General features: G+C 53.0%; 5 protein-coding genes across 5 annotated transcripts; 3 read left to right on the plus strand and 2 right to left on the minus strand.

The window, feature by feature from the left end:
* Nucleotides 1-712: 712 nt before the first annotated feature.
* BO95DRAFT_373888 (RBR-type E3 ubiquitin transferase) lies at nt 713-2,575 on the plus strand (the record flags this gene model as incomplete). The annotated part of the gene is made up of 1 exon (XM_025583080.1): nt 713-2,575. The coding sequence occupies one exon, from the start codon at nt 713-715 to the stop codon at nt 2,573-2,575; it is 1,863 nt and encodes a 620-aa protein (XP_025437649.1).
* Nucleotides 2,576-3,219: 644 nt separating this feature from the next.
* Nucleotides 3,220-5,163, plus strand: BO95DRAFT_507328 (putative beta-galactosidase; the record flags this gene model as incomplete). Its single annotated transcript, XM_025591246.1, has 3 exons — nt 3,220-3,328; nt 3,366-3,716; nt 3,813-5,163. 3 exons carry the CDS (start codon nt 3,220-3,222, stop codon nt 5,057-5,059), a joined length of 1,707 nt encoding a protein of 568 aa, XP_025437650.1. The 3' UTR covers nt 5,060-5,163.
* Nucleotides 5,164-5,335: 172 nt separating this feature from the next.
* Nucleotides 5,336-7,254, minus strand: BO95DRAFT_507333 (uncharacterized protein; the record flags this gene model as incomplete). The annotated part of the gene is made up of 1 exon (XM_025591247.1): nt 5,336-7,254. Exon 1 carries the CDS (start codon nt 6,806-6,808, stop codon nt 5,336-5,338), a length of 1,473 nt encoding a protein of 490 aa, XP_025437651.1. The 5' UTR covers nt 6,809-7,254.
* A 758-nt stretch (nt 7,255-8,012) lies between these two features.
* BO95DRAFT_485678 (uncharacterized protein) lies at nt 8,013-11,726 on the plus strand (the record flags this gene model as incomplete). Its single annotated transcript, XM_025590417.1, has 6 exons — nt 8,013-8,168; nt 8,253-8,425; nt 8,519-8,904; nt 8,964-9,958; nt 10,000-11,150; nt 11,189-11,726. The coding sequence occupies 6 exons, from the start codon at nt 8,013-8,015 to the stop codon at nt 11,724-11,726; spliced, it is 3,399 nt and encodes a 1,132-aa protein (XP_025437652.1).
* A 967-nt stretch (nt 11,727-12,693) lies between these two features.
* Nucleotides 12,694-14,342, minus strand: BO95DRAFT_423236 (cation diffusion facilitator family transporter; the record flags this gene model as incomplete). Its single annotated transcript, XM_025584620.1, has 9 exons — nt 14,225-14,342; nt 14,117-14,166; nt 14,008-14,052; nt 13,798-13,945; nt 13,661-13,741; nt 13,520-13,593; nt 13,225-13,459; nt 13,072-13,151; nt 12,694-12,999 (listed from the first exon to the last, which is right to left on the minus strand). The coding sequence occupies exons 1-9, from the start codon at nt 14,304-14,306 to the stop codon at nt 12,694-12,696; spliced, it is 1,101 nt and encodes a 366-aa protein (XP_025437653.1). The 5' UTR covers nt 14,307-14,342.
* Between the last annotated feature and the right edge of the window lie 2,042 nt (nt 14,343-16,384).

Below are 16,384 nucleotides of genomic sequence, written 5' to 3' on the forward strand. Positions count from 1 at the left end.
CTATGCCTGACTCCCTTGATTATAACTATTCTGGTTCCCACTCCTCTTTCCTCTGAGTATTCTAGCTCGCCTGCCTTAGTTGCCTCTACTTACTCTATTGCTGTACCAACTGCTCTTCCTAACCCACTGACCGTGACTGTGTTATCCTATCCTCTCTTATCTCGGGCCCCCCAAACCATGACGCACTTCTCCTCACGTCCTCACTCCGATTCTTCTTTCTACATACTCTCTAGACTGCGAATAATACAAAACTCTCTTTGTTCCATTCATTCTCTGTCCGCTTCTAACTCTTTTGATTCCCCGACGGTTCCACCGCCCCCATAATACTAATTGTCTAGACCGCACACACGCCCGCACACACGCCTGCAGTACCTGAGAGGTCCGACCTTCCGCCCGCCACCCTCGATAATCGCATTGTCTGATTGACTAATCCGTGGTTTAGCAGCAGAACTCTTCCCTCTTCTGTCGCCTCATCGCTCACCACCTGCCATTCAAAATTGTCTATGTAGGGAATGCATGTTATCGACGGTGGGCGCTATCAGACTGAGGGACTTCGAATCGGACATTGCGCACTTCCATCGCGTTGACGCACCTCAATTGCCACCCGTCATCTCGCCATCCCAAATACAAAACAACCTGCGAACGATAACCCTCCACGGAAGACGTGCGTTGCCTCTGGGCTAGTCCTGCGGAAAGAACGCCCGGAACCATCATGACAGAGTCTGAGTCGGTTAACGAAGATGACCGCTCGGTCGAGCTGTCGTCTATCGCTGCTATCTTCCCGGAAATAACAATCGACCCTGTCTCGCCGTACAAAGCTTCGCTAGACATACCTGTCAAACCATCCAGACCCGTACGCGTGCGCTTTCAGCAGCCACAGCAGCAACAGCAGCTACCCGAGAACGTCTTTCCGGCTATTTTGACCCCTCCCACGTCCGTCGACGCCGGCGAAAACGGGTTCCCGTTCAAGGCCGAGGAGCAAATCGTTCCAGCCGAACCCGACAATGAAGTCCATATCATATCGCATTTCCCTCCTCTTTGCCTCGAGATCGAGCTACCTGAAGGCTATCCAGCCGAGCAAGCGCCTTTCTTCAATCTCGAAACAAACCCTGCCTGGTTACCTTCCTCGACATTGTCTGAACTCGTAGATGATGGCAAGCGTCTTTGGGAGGAGTGCGGCAGGGACTTGGTGGTTTACACATACATCGACCACCTTCAGCAGTTATGTGACACGGGATTCGGCTCTAGTGGTAGCTCCGACGGCGAGATGCAGCTTTCTCGAGACCTGAAAATCGCGCTGTTGGATTTCAACAATAAGGCTGAACAGGAAATGTTCGAACAGGAGACCTTTGAATGTGGTGTCTGCCTGGAACCAAAGAAAGGCATAAATTGTCACCGTCTTCTGCGGTGCTCGCACGTTTTCTGCGTTGCCTGTCTGCAGGACTTCTACAACGCCTGCATCACTGAAGGCGATATTGAAAGTGTGAAGTGTCTAGCTCCTAACTGTGGCAAAGAACCAGCTCTTACAGCCTCCACAGGCGACATACCAAAGAAGCGAAAGAAAATTGACCGAACGCTCAGCCCCAGCGAGTTGCTACAGATTCCTCTGGAGCAGGAGACCGTGCAGCGCTTCGTATCTCTCAAGCGCAAGAAAAGGCTTGAAGCGGACAAGTCGACAGTATACTGTCCTCGTGAGTGGTGCCAAGGTGCCGCTCGCTCAAAAAAGCACCCCAAACCCATGGACCCGATGTCTGACGACCTCGACGTGTCTGACGATGACGAGGAGGCGACCCGTGTCTTTGATCCCCTCGGTGACGAGGCTCAGTTGCCCCCCATGGCTGAACGGGTGGCGATCTGCGAGGATTGCAACTACGCATTCTGTTGCGTTTGCAAGAAAGGCTGGCATGGGGAACTGGTCCGTTGCTTCCCTCGGCGTGCAGCCGAGCTGACCGCCGAAGAAAAGGCGACCGAAGACTATCTGCGGCGGTATACATCCGCTTGTCCGACGTGCAATGCTCCCTGCCAGAAGAAGATGGGATGCAACCATATGATATGCTTCAAATGCGACACACACTTCTGCTACCTCTGCTCTTGTTGGCTGTTCGAGGAAAACCCTTACCGGCATTTCAACGATCCGGAGAGTCAGTGCTACCAAAGGCTTTGGGATCTGGAAGGCGGTGACGGCATTGACCCTGACGGGGCTGAAGCCTTGCATCAAGTCCCCGCGCAGCTCATAGAGATTGACGACGATAGTGACGACGAGGATCTGGTTGCCATGGAACTGGGTCAACATCCGCCTCCCCCAGCTCCGGTGCCCCCAAGAGTCAACCCTGGTCATGGCGCCGGGGCTCATGGCGAACGCGGCAATGAAGATGCTGCAGCTCGGGCTGCAGCGGCCGAGAGACAAGCACAGGCACGAGCCATGGCCGAAGTCCGGCGTCGTCCGGAGGCCGAAGTGGCCAGAGAAGGTCAACCGCAACGACATGCGCGGCCTGGCCTGCAACGATTTCTAGAACTGGTTCAGAATGACCGGGAAGACGAATGGGACAGTGATGAACTCGATGATGATTTCTAGGTACTTTTTATTCTCTCCATCTTGCCCCTTTTCCATCATACGTCACGTCATGCTATACACGTACGCGTTATGGGCTCATAGGACATCTCATGCCTCTCTTTGGTTTTGCACGGTGATGTTCATTACTAGAGAACAGGCGCACGGTGTCCTTCCATGATTCTGATGACCTGCATCCATATTGTGCTTGCACAGCGATTTTCAAAATCAATTACTCAGTCAACTTATCTTTTCAAGGTGTCTTCCATCCAGATAGTACAGACCGCCGGGAGTCCTGTCTTTCATGTTCTGGTGCACACGGCCACGTGCAATAGGCTTTTTACTCGGCACCAGGGGGCAGTGCAATTCTTTACTCGGGGTAGTCTTGCCTCACCCCTAATAGATTGGAGAACAATAACAGTAAGAACAAATGGTATCTGGCGCCAATGTAGTCAGAACCGGCGGCGGTACCTATCGTTGCAGCCACTTTCAAAGGAGGTTGGTATGAATTCGGGGTCGGACTCAGACCGCGACACAACAGAGAAGGTTGTGGTCCAATATATAAAGCAACCCGCCTGGTAGTAGACTACCTACTCTCTTTCTCCCATCAGCTTAGGAACCCTTTTTGCTTTTTGAGCTGCCATTTCCTCAACCATCGTTCTGCAACCATGTCACCTGCATCTGACACAAGGATTTCCCAGCCCCGCCCCGTGGCAGATGGCACGGAGTTGATGGCATACTTACCCCCCTCGGACTTGTTTGCAGGGGTTCTGCCTCGTGCGTCGCCAGGAGACATGGATACGGTGTGGCAAAGGCTCGTTGACAATCAGGTTAACACAACGGTGTCTCCTGCTGGCTCAAGAAGAATCCCCCATACTTCGTCCGATTGAGAATGGCAAGCAGCTGGTGGTCCATGGCCGACCATTTCTGGTCTTGCCTGGAGAGCTTCAACCGTCTTCTTCCTTCACCTCGCCTGAGTACACATACACGGTGTGGCAGAAGCTCGTCGACACTCATGTCAACACGGTGCTAGGACGTGTGGCCTGGGAGGAAATCGAGCCATTTGAGGGCCATTTCCTTTTCGACAAACTTGACGAGGTCATCTTGGGGGCTCGCAAGCATGGTTTACATCTTGTACTGCTCTGGTGTGGCTCATTCCACGATGGTAAGTGCCCCCCCTTCCCCTACCCTCCTCTCCGTGACATATACTTTCCACATTCTTGTTTTTCTTTTGCAAGTATCTGATACGGGCTGTGGAAAGGTATCTCAACATGTGCGCCACCATGGGTGAAGGCAGACATCAAGCGATTTCCACGAGCTCATTGGCGCAGGCGCGGGGGTGTTCTGGACGTATCGGAAACGCTGTCACTCTTTCAAGATGAGGCACGTGCTTGCGATAGGCGAGCCTTTGCTCGTCTCATGCGCCACTTGAAGGAAATTGACAGCGAGCATTTCAGCATTTTGATGGTTCAGGTAGCGAACGCCACCGCCTCCGCTGCAGCTGCATTGCTTGCTGGGGATTCCCGCGACACCTGTCCCGCCGCCGAGGAACGCTTCGCGCAACCCGATCCATCGGAGTTGGTGTCGTTTCTGACGAAGGACTGGGACCATCTTCAAGCTGGATTGCAGCGCACGCTCGGCCATTTCAAGTCTCAGTCCCAACCATCATCTTCCCTTATCCCTCGAGAATCGTGGGCGGAGGTTTTTGGACGAGGCCCGCACACGGACGAGCTGTTTATGGCCTACCACTCCGCTCTGTACGTCCACGAGATTGCCACCGCAGGAAAGGAGGAGTACCCTCTTCCATTGTACAATCAGCTCGGGGAGGAAGATGAAGTTGGAAATGATGAGAAGGACGACATTTCTGCCACTGTAACCGGGGAAAACTACCACTACCGGTCCTCTGGTGACCTCCTCGACATCTGGCAGCGGTTTGCACCTTCCTTGGACTTTGTGGCTCCCAGCCGCTGTCTTCTGGGAAAGTCCTATGCGCGCGTCTGGGTCCAGTACCGACACCACGCCCAGCCATTGTTCCTCTCCGAGCCCCGTCGCGACGAGAACAGTGCCGGCCGAATATGGACGGCCTATGGATTCTACCAAGCTCTGGGGGTCTCTCCGTTGGGGATTGATACGCTGGAGCCGGCCACCAGCCCCTTCACCAAGCATTACCGTCTCCTGTCATCCATCTCACAGACGGTCCTTCTGGCCCAACAGCTGCCCGGTTCATCGGTCGGGTTTCACTTTGACGACGACGACCCGATGACCGGTGAAAGGAAGAAGAACGATCCCGTCAATGAGCCAATTGTGCGAGAGTATGGAGACTTCGAGATCCAGATTGAGCGCTGCCCATCTACTGCTGACACTGCTGCGGAGAAGGGCCGCCCCCTCCTCCCATGCTCGGGCATGGTCATCCATCGCGGTGGCGGCAACTTCCTTCTCATTGGCTGGGGATTCCGAGTGCATGCGAAGGCCACGGGGGGCTCGAAGTCCACAGCTCCCCCCAATTAAGGCTCTTGCGCAGGATCGACCACAGCGTCTTCATGTTGAAGTACCTTAAACCGTCGAAATGCCAAGGGGGATGCTCTGCTAGCGTTGATATACCCGCGGGGGTGAAGATTGCCGAGGTTGAATTCCTACTGTTTTGATTCGCACTCATAGGAAAGTTGGGGATAGTTGGGGATAGTTAGGACAAAATGGAATCAAATCAGTATCGCCTCAATGCTTTGTCAGGTGTGAAAGGAGATGTGCTTGTGCTATGTATACGTGAGTATAAACTATCTAGAACTATTGCAGGCACTGGCCAGGCCTCCCAGTAATGTGTTCCAGTCGCAAATATATCCAGTCTTTAGGAATTCTTTCGCGGAATGCCTGCTCCAACAAGCGCACCATCGTGCACAGCTTTTGATCATTACCGCCAGCCAATCTCACCAGGTCATACTCTATCCTAACTCGTTCGGCTGGCGTGAAATCCGTGGTGTAAGGAAGCCGAGAGTAACATGATGTGGTAAGCCGGTGTCGAGTATACCACAGCTGGTCCAAAAAGTTCGCATCATGCAGGGTGAAACCAGGCTGCGACTCCAAGGCTTCTTGAAACGCCGCCTCACCGCGGCTGGTGATGCAGATCTTGACATGCCCTGGCCTGGCTCGCACCCAGTCTTTCAGCGCGGTCAACATCTGCCCGTGTTCCCCTTCATCGAATCGGTTTATCCCGTCGAGCAGAAGAAAGATCTTGCGGTCTGCCCATATCTTGTTGGATGCACTCAGGCGATTCCACGCCACAAACAACTCACTATCTTCCAGACTAAACAGAGGCCATGTGGGCAGAGGAAGTGCTTTCGGTGTTGCCCTATGCTCGATCTCTTCTTCCCCTTTCGCCTCATCGTCGTCGTCCTTTCCCTGCTGCGGCCGCCTCTTATTCTTCTTCTTCTTCCAACAGCGTCTAGGAGTGGCTGCACGAGCGAGCTTCTTCAAAACCTTCGACCTCGAGGGGCGTCTTGGCTTCGTTTCAGGCTCCTCGTCCTCCTCATACTCATACCTGAGCGGAAACAGCAGCGGGGCCAGCTGCTCATCGGCTTGGATCAACGCCCAAAGAATCCCGCGCATCATAGTCTTGAGTCCGTCGGGGCCAAACTCCTCGCTGTAATCATAAAAGGAAGCGCACCCCATGACCAGCTTCTTCTCCTTCTTCTTCTTCTTCTTCGCCGGGGAGGAGCACCACTCTAACTGCAGTCGCTGGCGGATCTCGTCGGACGGCTTTTGAAAGAAGATCTCGCGGATCAGTTGGGACTTACCGGACTTGGGCCGACCCGAGATATGGAAGAAGGCATTCTCGGTCTTCTGATCCGTCGCCGGCGACGAGGTCAGCCAGTGGTCAAAGGCCTGTCGGCTGTCCCACATGATGCGGCGCTTGATCCGTGCATTACGACCGTCGTCGTCGTCGTCGCCGTCGCCGTCGTCGCCACCGACCACTTCCGCGATCCGCTCCGCATACGCCTGATCTAACAGCCAGCACTCGCCTTGCAGTGTCCTGGTCCCAGCCGGTGGGATGACCCCGAAGGCGTAGCCGCCAGTGAAATCGGTACTCTCCTGCGGTCCGGGATACCTGGGCCGGAGCTTCATGCCTTGCAGTGCGCGCAGAAGTGCAGTGAGAGCGACTCCCCACTTGTGCTTCTGGAGGAGGTCTTGAGCTAGACGAGGATTCAAGCCAGCATGGAAACCAGCCAATTCGCCCTTGGCTGCACTCCTAGTAGGAGACATTATCCATATAAGCCCTTTCGGAAAGATATGGTCCAAGACTGGGCTGTTGGATCTCTCTCGTTTTCTTTTCTTTCTGTGCTGTCTCTGTGTCTATGTTGTTGCTCCGCTTTCTTGTTGATTACTCGTAGAAATGGAATCCGAGATGCAACCCAATTTGAATGGCAAAGATCTGGCCATATTTATAGGCGATGAAAGTCCATGGAGGGGGCCGGCAGCCAGTCCACAGGCAGCTCATCTCATAATGAGCTGTGCTTCCTTTGTGACCTTTATTGTTTATTGAGTAAACGCTGGGCTTTAGGCGGCCACGGATCAATTTCCGGGGTTTATGCTTCGCCAAAGGCTGTCGTGTAGACAAGGTAGAATTACTTTTGTTCATAGGACTATATACAGGACTGGTAGAAGCCCAGAGAAATTGACAAAGCATGGATTTCAATGGAGCATAAAGGCTGTAGGGGTGCATATAAAGAAACCATCGGATACAAGGCCTTGTTCGCGATGAAGAATGATGAGCGTGGCACGTGATACACACTACTCAAGTTCATCTGACATGGTTAAGAGTCGGCCAACTACCGAACAACCACTTGATTATCAGGCAGTCGGATTTTTACTTTCAGGGGCATGAAGCGCTGTACGTGGTCTGACACATGGCTTGGAAAACCCATGCAGCCTTCCGTACCTATCATGTATCCTATATCATCGCTGCGTCGCCACACCCTCACCCCTTGGAGAAGTAAAGCCCCAGAGAGCTGGAGTTACCAACCTACTTTTATTGCTAAAGAGGGGAAACAAGGGGAGGTGCATCTCATAACAACTGCCAGGCTGAATTCTTTCAGCCCACAGCCCCCTACGATGTGCGGCCATCACCAAGACATGCTTTCTTTCCCCCCCCCCCCCCCCCCCCCCCCCCCAGCTCTTATACGAGGTATGTCTCTCATTTTCCAAATTCTGACCAATTCTATAGATTTTGAAAGTCTCACTTTTGCTTGAGACGCACACACACGCGCACACACACACACACGAAGAGAGCTGGAGGGTGATTCCCTTTCTGCAGTCGTAGAGAAATTTTATTATCTACCCCCCTCCCCCTCCGTCTCTGACCGCACAACATGATATCAATAATTTCACTCTGCTCCTACATCTGCCTCACTCATCAGGTTAACTTCTTTGTCGTTGACAGCACTTGACGCTTGTCGGCTCCGCTACAATGGAGGGCCTATCCATCGCCAACTTAGCCGACATCACCCTCAGTTTCTTGCTCTTCCTAATCAAGTTGATCAAGCTAGCCCTGGAGATCTACGAGACCGGAAAGATAGCTGACAACGAGAGACTTCAGAAGGAGATCTACGTCCTGACGGGAATGGTTAAGTGTCTGCAGGAGTGAGCAGTGACCGGCGATAACCCGCTCACGGATGAAGAACGGATCCTGCACGTCCTCTGCAACGAGTGCAATGCCGCTTCGAACCAACTCCAATCCATGCTAGATAAGCTACAAAACGCAGGAGGCAAAGGCAAGATGTTTTGCAAGAACGAGTGGAAGAGCCGCGCCAAAAAGAAGCTCGAAGTTAGGCTCAGCCAGTGCGGAGACGAGCTTACATCGTTTGTCACTACAACAAAGAGGTAAGAGGAAAGAACGAAACCCCCGGGGAGCAGCTTCTGGTAGTACTGTACACTTTGAATAATGCTAAGTTGCCCCTCTTTGCGACTTTCTAGCGCGAAAATCCAACAAAGGCTAGATGATATCAAGCGGAGCGACAGGATTTATGCGGCCAGACTAGAGTCTCTCACCACGGAGGTTTCCACGCTCGGCTCCGAAATGGCTCGCCACATCCACGACCTGGGTCTCCTACTTGGGATAGGCAATCGGATCCGGCAGGGGGTGCAAGCCATCGGGACGCGGATGGTCCAAGATGGTGCCCAGGTGCGGGCCCTCTCGATTCTGAATCGATTGGCCTTCGACGGCATGCATACCCGCTATGAAAGCCTGGCAGACGCTGAAGCGAACAGCTTCCGGTGGCTCATCGATGCCGATGTGCCCCTGGACGATAGCCCCCTCCAGTATCAAGCGCGCGAGGCCTTTCTGACCTGGCTCAGGGAGGGTCAGGGGATCTTCCATATGACCGGGAAGCCCGGCGCTGGGAAACCAACTCTCATGAAGTTTTATCGGACAACATGCACGGGCGTCTGCAGGCCTGGTCCAGCCCGAAGACGATGCTCCTGGGGAAATTCTTCATCTTCAAGCCCAACGCGCAGTCTGAGGGGGCCATGCGCGACTTCTGTAGAGGGCTGTTGCATTCGCTTCTCGGTCAGGCCCATGAGCTGATACCAATCATCTTTCCGCAGGAGTGGGAGGGCGATCTCCGAACTGAAGATGAAAAACTCAATCCCTCCCAGGTGCAATGCGCTCTCACTACGCTGCGTACCCTTGACGATATCTACATCAATCACCGCCTGGTCATCTTCGTTGACGGTATTGATGAGTTCATGGGTTACCAGAAAGATCTGTGCCTGCTCCTGAAGGAGTGGGCGCAGCTCAGGCCTCACGGCGTGAAGATCTGCGTCTCGAGCCGGGAGGACCAGGATATCCACAGAACGCTGGAACCATCCGCCACGTTGCGTCTCCAGGATGTGACTTTCCCCGATATTCTCGCCGTGGTGCATGATCGACTAACGAAAATCACCAACTACGACACTATCGACACCCCGCGATGGCGGGCCTATCTGGAATGGTACATTGCGGAGCGTTCGGAGGGTGTCTTGTTGTGGGCCGCCTTGGTTCCCCGGAGACTTGCAGACAAAGTGAAAGATGGGTATAACGCACGCGACCTGGTCAATGCGGTCGACTCCCTGCCTCAGAGCCTGGATGACCTCTTCCAGAATATCCTGGCGTCGATGCGCGACATGCGGACGACCTGGGCATTTGCCCTGCTCCAGATGGTGCTTCTCTGCCGTCGACCATGGCCCTTGTCTCGCTTCTCGTTTCTTTCTGAATATCTTCAGGACCCATATTTTACTCGCAATTGCACTTTGTCCCCCGCGGGAAACAGCCCGGATGATCCCCGGGCACGATTGATCAAGGCCAAGGACATGATTAACCGCCATTGCCATGGCCTGCTCGAGATCCACGCGAAACAAATAGACAGAACCATCGTGGTCGTGTTTACCCACGGTCCGCCTTCGATTACCTCTCCCAGAACGCGGATCTCGTTGCTGGATTTGCCGCCTTCCCCAAGGGGCACGATGCGTTCGATGCCTTGTGTCAGACGATGCTGGCTGATCTCTGTGCCACGTTGACACCCTCCTGCCAGGAAGATCTCCCGCGGGTGGATCTGCATATTTCTTGTCCGTGGGGGTCTACTGCGATGGACTCGAGCATGACGCAGTCTGCCCGCGACTTCTACATGATTTTCAATGACACCGTAGTTCTGTTGGACACGTTTGTGGCGCAGCAGATCCCTCCGCAGCGGCCGGAACGACTCTTTGGGTTTCTGGCCTCCGTGGCTCGCATCATCGGCGCCGCCCTGCCCGAGGACTACGACCTCAATCTGTGGCTGGACTGTCGGCTGGTCGGCAAACCGCGGGCTCCCCCGCTGCTGCTCCGCAACGAGAACACCACTGACTGGACTCCAGACCCTGGTCTTCGCAGACCGATCCGTTTGATGTTTCCTTCCGTATTTCCCGTCCTGGCGGCGTACAGCGGGATCCCTTGGCGCGGCAGCGATCTTCTTCCTCTTCTCCCAGCCGGAGAAGGCTCCGCGAGCTGGCTGACGCGAAGCGTGCCCTTCAGCGCGCTCACCCTCAACGCCATTGGGTCGGCCCAAAGACAACTCCCCCGCGCGGCCGCGGGATTCATCGAGCTCCTGGGCCTGTACTGGCGACATGGTTTGTCGCTGGACCAGCCAAGCGGCGAAGAGGTGATTGCGGGGACGGCCCGGGACCTGACGCACTGGGAGTTCTTCCTCGTCGAGGCCCTCGGCATGGGCACCGCGTGGCATGAGAAGCAGCGGCTGCTGCCGCTCTTTGCCCTCTTCCTGTGGCATGGTGGGGACCCACGGGTGGAGTTGGAGGTCCAGCTCGACGACCAGGCCTACAAGTGGGCCAGTGCGCCGCACGGCCCGCCGGTTGTTTTGGACCTCGTCCCATCCACAGGTGGCTATCACGACCCTCGCGTTTCTGTTGAGAATATTCTCACCGGTAGTCTTTCGGGTGATTGCCCCAGTGGTCTCTCTGATGGTTCCCCGGATGGTCCCTCTAATGGTGGGTTCGGTGGTCTCATCGGTGCCCCCTCCGAGGATTCCTCAAATAGTCACCCCGGTGTTCCTCCGGATGGTCCCTTGGGTGGTCTGTTTGGTGGCCCCCCTGCTCCAATATTCCGTTCGGTAGTCTCCCCAACGGTTGTCCTAATTGTCTGTTTGGTGGTCCCCCCGATGGTCCCTCTGGTGGTCTGTTTGGTGATCTCACCAGTGGTTCCCCCGATAGTTCCTCTAATGGTCTGTTTGGTGTTCCCCCCGATGGTCCCACTAGTGTTCTATCTGGTAGTCCCACCAGTGGTCCCCCGGCGGCTCCCCCGGATGCTCCTTTTGGTGCATGGCCCGCGGAAGTTGGCAGGATCTTCTTAAGTTCCCTGACATTGACAGTGGGAATGGGCAAGAAGAAGATCGAACTGGTGTACGAAGTGGATCATCTTTCCGGGGCCCGCGCAATGAAGCCGCTTCGAGATCGGATGGGAAATGCGTTTTCCCTTCGTGAGCTCATCACGGCTCTGTTCCCGGCCAAGGCGGCAGCCACCCTTCACAAGCTGGTCGATTCGCCTCTCGCCGATCTCTCGCCCGCAGACCGAGCGTCAAGGATGCATGAGTTGGAACCAGAGGTCCGCGCCTTGTTGTGTCTCGAGACCATTGAGGATGCGTTTGGCAGTTGATCAGAGTGAGTTTGTTTGGGATTTAGGACAAATGGCGGGAGAGCCTTGTTCCGGGCGAGGGAGTTTCATTTTTCTTTTTGTTCATATCTCCCCTTTCTACCCTTCTCTGTTCCTTCTTTCTTGTTTTTTCTTTCACCTCCTCTCATCAGTTCCAATCACTAGCATTTACAAATCCTCTATGAATGTACTGTACTGTACTATACGGCAATTATCTCTGCCCCAACCTCTAATCCAACCACGGTGGAACGGGCATTTACTTCTTCTTCCACAGCGTTGTAATAGGTTGTATTATTCTCTGCATGCTCTTTCTTCCTAAGTATCACCGCAGATTCCAAGCCAACCTGGCTCTGGGAAAGAAATAGCGACCGGCTTCGCGAATGACCTGTTCTCTCGGAAGGTGAATTATGTAGCCGGGGTAGTGTGCGGGAGTTTCTACTTACTGACGTCACAATACATCTGAATAGAGGGGGGGGGAATCTGTGCACTTGCCCGAGGAATGCATTGACGGGTAGATAGAGCTCGGGTATTTTTCTTTTGGGCCGAAAGTGATGCAAGATCCCAGCTAGTACTGAGTTTGCTTTTGCCTGGGCAGCAATTGGGGATAGGTAGGTAGGGGGCCCTGGCTGCCGCGGGCCTTTCTCGCATGCCTTGCCCATGGCAGCAACCGGAAGAGCTGAACGCTGGGAGGATCGAGATCCACCGGATCTCGGTTAGAGATTTTATTGTCTGATGCAGAGAAGCAGAGAAGCAGAACGGTAGTTAGGGGTTGCAGGGAGTGTATGGGTCATATTAATCTAGATACAGGGAGAGGGGAGATAGTGAATGGCTTGGTCGAACAGGGAAGTGCAAGTCAACAAACGAATCGCCGTCAGCCATAAGAGGCGCAAGCGGTCTAGCCCGTACTGACGTGCCCCTGTTCGTGTTGACTACCCTTCAGCGGACGATATGCGCCAGAGAGCCTTCTGACCTAACCACAGCACGTCAACAGCTCACAGGACGTAGTCCCACACTTGACCTGGCACAGCTGGGACCCATCGCCCCGATAGCCCGCCGTCCTCATCGGCGCGGCAGGCACGGGGTCCGCCGACCCCAGCTCGGGCTGCACGGTCACCGAGTGGACCCCATAGCTGTGGAAGCAATCGCTCATGGTCTTGGCGATCTGGACGAACTCGGACACGGTCTCTTTGGCGACCGCAACATGGACCGATGCCAAGGCCTTCTCTTGGTTCAGTCGCCAAACGTGCAGTTCGTGGACAGAGAGGACGCCCGGGATCTATGGTCTCCGCATCCGAACGGTCAGCCGTTGAGAGAGGCGGGGAAACAAGGTATTCTGAACGCTACGCACCGTCTCGAGATCATGTCTGATGTCGTCAAGGTTGATCCCGCTGGGAACACTTTCAAGGAGGATTTTGCCCGCGCTTCGCACTAATCAGGTTACAGCAGTTGGTGAGTTGAACTGAGACACCGGGTTTCTGGGGGGTTTAGGAGGGATACGGACCTAATGGGACGGAAGTTGTGAGAATGACGATGGCGATAGCCATGCTAACAGCTGGGTCTGCGTAGTAGCGATCCGGGTCCGTGGTAAGCCAGATTACCAATGCCGAGATGATGACCCCGACATTGTTGGCGGCGTCACCCAGCACATGGATCAGGACCCCGAGCATGCCAAGGTCGTAGCTCTTTTGGGATGGTTGGAGATTGTTGTGACGATGGTTGTCGTGTAGGGCGAAAACCTGGGCGGTCGAAGGTCAGCAATGTGTCCACAGAGTTAGTGGAATGGGCTGTATCCTGACCTGCTCTGTGCCACTTTCGGCATTCGTTCGGAGTTCCGTTTCTCCGAGGACTTCGCCGTGTGAATGATCGTGCTCTGGGAGACAGCAAGGATGGACATGAGTCGAGGAGCGAGCAACACAAGTAGAAGAGCCAACACCAACCGTGAAGGAATGACGCACTAATGAGATTGAGACCAAGCCCCACGCAGCCGATGATAAGCACCAGCTTGGGCTGTTCCACGACTGCAGTCTGTGTCAGTAGGGTTGTGGAATGTCAGTATAGGGAGATGTGCACTCACCTTGAATGGAGACAAAGCGTTCGATGGACTGGAGGAAGATACTGATCCCGAGTGCGAGAAGGAAGACCCCGTTGAAGAACGCACCGAGGAGCCGAGACCGCTGCCAGCCAAAAGATAGGTCCTGAGGTGAATCTGTCTTGGCTGAGATCTGGTTTTTGATAGTACTGTTAGAGACGAAGAACTCCGAGTTTTGCGGGCGGTGCCTGTCACCTTCAGAGCAGTGAATGCAACAATGAATCCGATCAGATCATTCAACTAGAGGGTATATTAGCCTCCGAGCGTACCGCGAGGACGAGAGAGGGGGGGCAAGGGCTGGCACATAATGGAAGGCGTCTGCGACGAGGGCAAGAGACCGTGTGTAGAATCCAACTAGATGATCAATAGTCAGAATTCGGTCGCCAGTTGGGGGCTGTGCTGCATTTGCTACCAGAGATCTCTGCAATGAAGAAAGACAGGGAAATCAGTATCACCAGCTGCAAACGCTGGGACTGAGTCAAGTGTAATGCCATGGCTGAGTTCAAGTTTGGCCTATACTGGTCAAGTACCTAGTAGAGAGGGAGCGTGCTTGAGAAAGATAGAAGTCAGGCCGCACAATCCAACGTCTTTCTAGCTTGACTAGCGCGAACTTGCTCCTCGTGTTTGGAAGCTTCTGAGTGGCGAGAGCATAAATCCGGGGCTGTTGTGACTGCTGCTCAGTAATTGGCGGATTCGGGTGGAAACCTTCGCAAGTAGCGGTGCTGGCCCCTCTTCTACATCATTTACTTAGATATCACGACCACACAATTTACATAATCTGGTTGTAAAATCCCATGAGTTTGAGGGGAACTCGTCGCTCTTGTTCGTGCCATGAGAGATAGTAGGAAATAATGAGTTTTTCACTCGGACAAGCCCCGGATATCTTCGTGCTTGCGTAGTTTATTGTTTTGGTTTTTCATGTCTTTATTATTTGTGTTCGGAATAGTCTTCATAACAAAGAAGGCCAAATTCTGCTTCAATGAAGTCTCTGGCATGGAATGGCAAAAGGTAAGAATGCAGTATGGAGTGTTTTGTTCCTAGCACTTGAGTTTGTAGTATCACAAGCAATAATGCTCCTCATCGGACTACTGAAGGCCTACTTTATCCAAGCACTTGAAACTACACAGATAATTGAAACCAACTAGGTCGCATGTCAGCAGTCTACAAGTGATGTGAAGGCGAGTGCTGGCAATCACTATTCCAGAATGAATAACTTCCCTTCCAAACGCCGTGATGAGTGCGGCTTATATAAGCCTATTATTTGGTTAGCGAAACCTGGATGAAGGGCAAACAATTCTCCGGAACGCTAAGCCAAGACTTAACATTTTGGCAGCAGAGCAGGTGTGATACTACTAGTATGTAGTACCACCATTTGCACGATGGGACGGTATGCAATATGTATACAAGCATAGATAGAGGTTCAGATAGAGTTGAATAAGCATCCTCCACGACACTTTAAGCCTCGTAGGGCTGCGAAGCCGATAACATACGTCCATTGGTCGAAGATTGAGCAGGTTTACCCACAAGATCCTCGCCGGCTGGGTCTCACCCCCAAGGTCCTCAAAGATCGCAAAGTCACCGCCTTTGCTGCCATTGCTTTTTGATATGCACGATCATACACGCTCCACCTCCGCACAGAGCTGTAATTGATATAAAGCAATTTCAATCTATTGCACTTCAACTTCTTCTCGCATTATGTCAAAGGATAGTTTTTCCTGGGTGACTGACTGTCTTTACTGCCAGGCCCTGACTATCGGGTACTTAGCTCCTCGGTCTAGGCATGTAGGTTATAAACCTATTATGTAGTGGAAGTTATATTATCTGCCTACTGGATAAGTACTTGAATCAAGGAAATTTCTCTCCTACTTCAGAGTGGTCGTGATTATCTCCCAAGCCACCAACACGCAGTTAGGGCAAATAGTTGGAGCCACACTAACAGGGCAGGTAGCCCTTGGAACATCCAGCGCTCAACACAGCTGTTCATTTGTTTCCAGATAGCCAAAGGTTTTGTTGATAATAGGGTGCAGTACTTACTTACAGCGCAATAATAATATGTCCAGTACTTCCAGCCTTGAATAATTCAGATTACCAATTCGACAGACGGGTCACTAGGGATCTTTCAGTGGGTGCTGTATAAAGTTTATCGGGTTGCCTACATTAGCATGAGGTGGGAAATAAGTTTCAGAAGCTTTATAACGTGGTCTTTAACGTGTAGTTCTTATCATCAACAGAAAGGTCTTTCAAGCAAAATAACTTAAAAGGATGTTACTAATCACCATGTGAGAAATGCCCGCCGGCTGGAGATGAGCGTGCACAATAGAAGTTCTGATAGTTTCAACTGCGTTTTGGATTGCGAGATAGAACTATAAATCTTATTTGTCAGTCAACAAAGCTTCAATCTCCCAGGATGCATTGCCAAGTAACATCTAGAGAGTTATAATGGGAGACCTTTTCTCGAAGGATGGCGATGTACCATACACTATCTAGCATGATTTCGGGATCTTGGGGATTTCATTTGACTACTTAGAAGCCTACTCTTTTTCTTAAGATGAGATCACGTCTTGTGCACATC

Source organism: Aspergillus brunneoviolaceus, assembly GCF_003184695.1.
Source record: "Aspergillus brunneoviolaceus CBS 621.78 unplaced genomic scaffold BO95scaffold_84, whole genome shotgun sequence".
Classification (NCBI taxonomy): domain Eukaryota; kingdom Fungi; phylum Ascomycota; class Eurotiomycetes; order Eurotiales; family Aspergillaceae; genus Aspergillus; species Aspergillus brunneoviolaceus.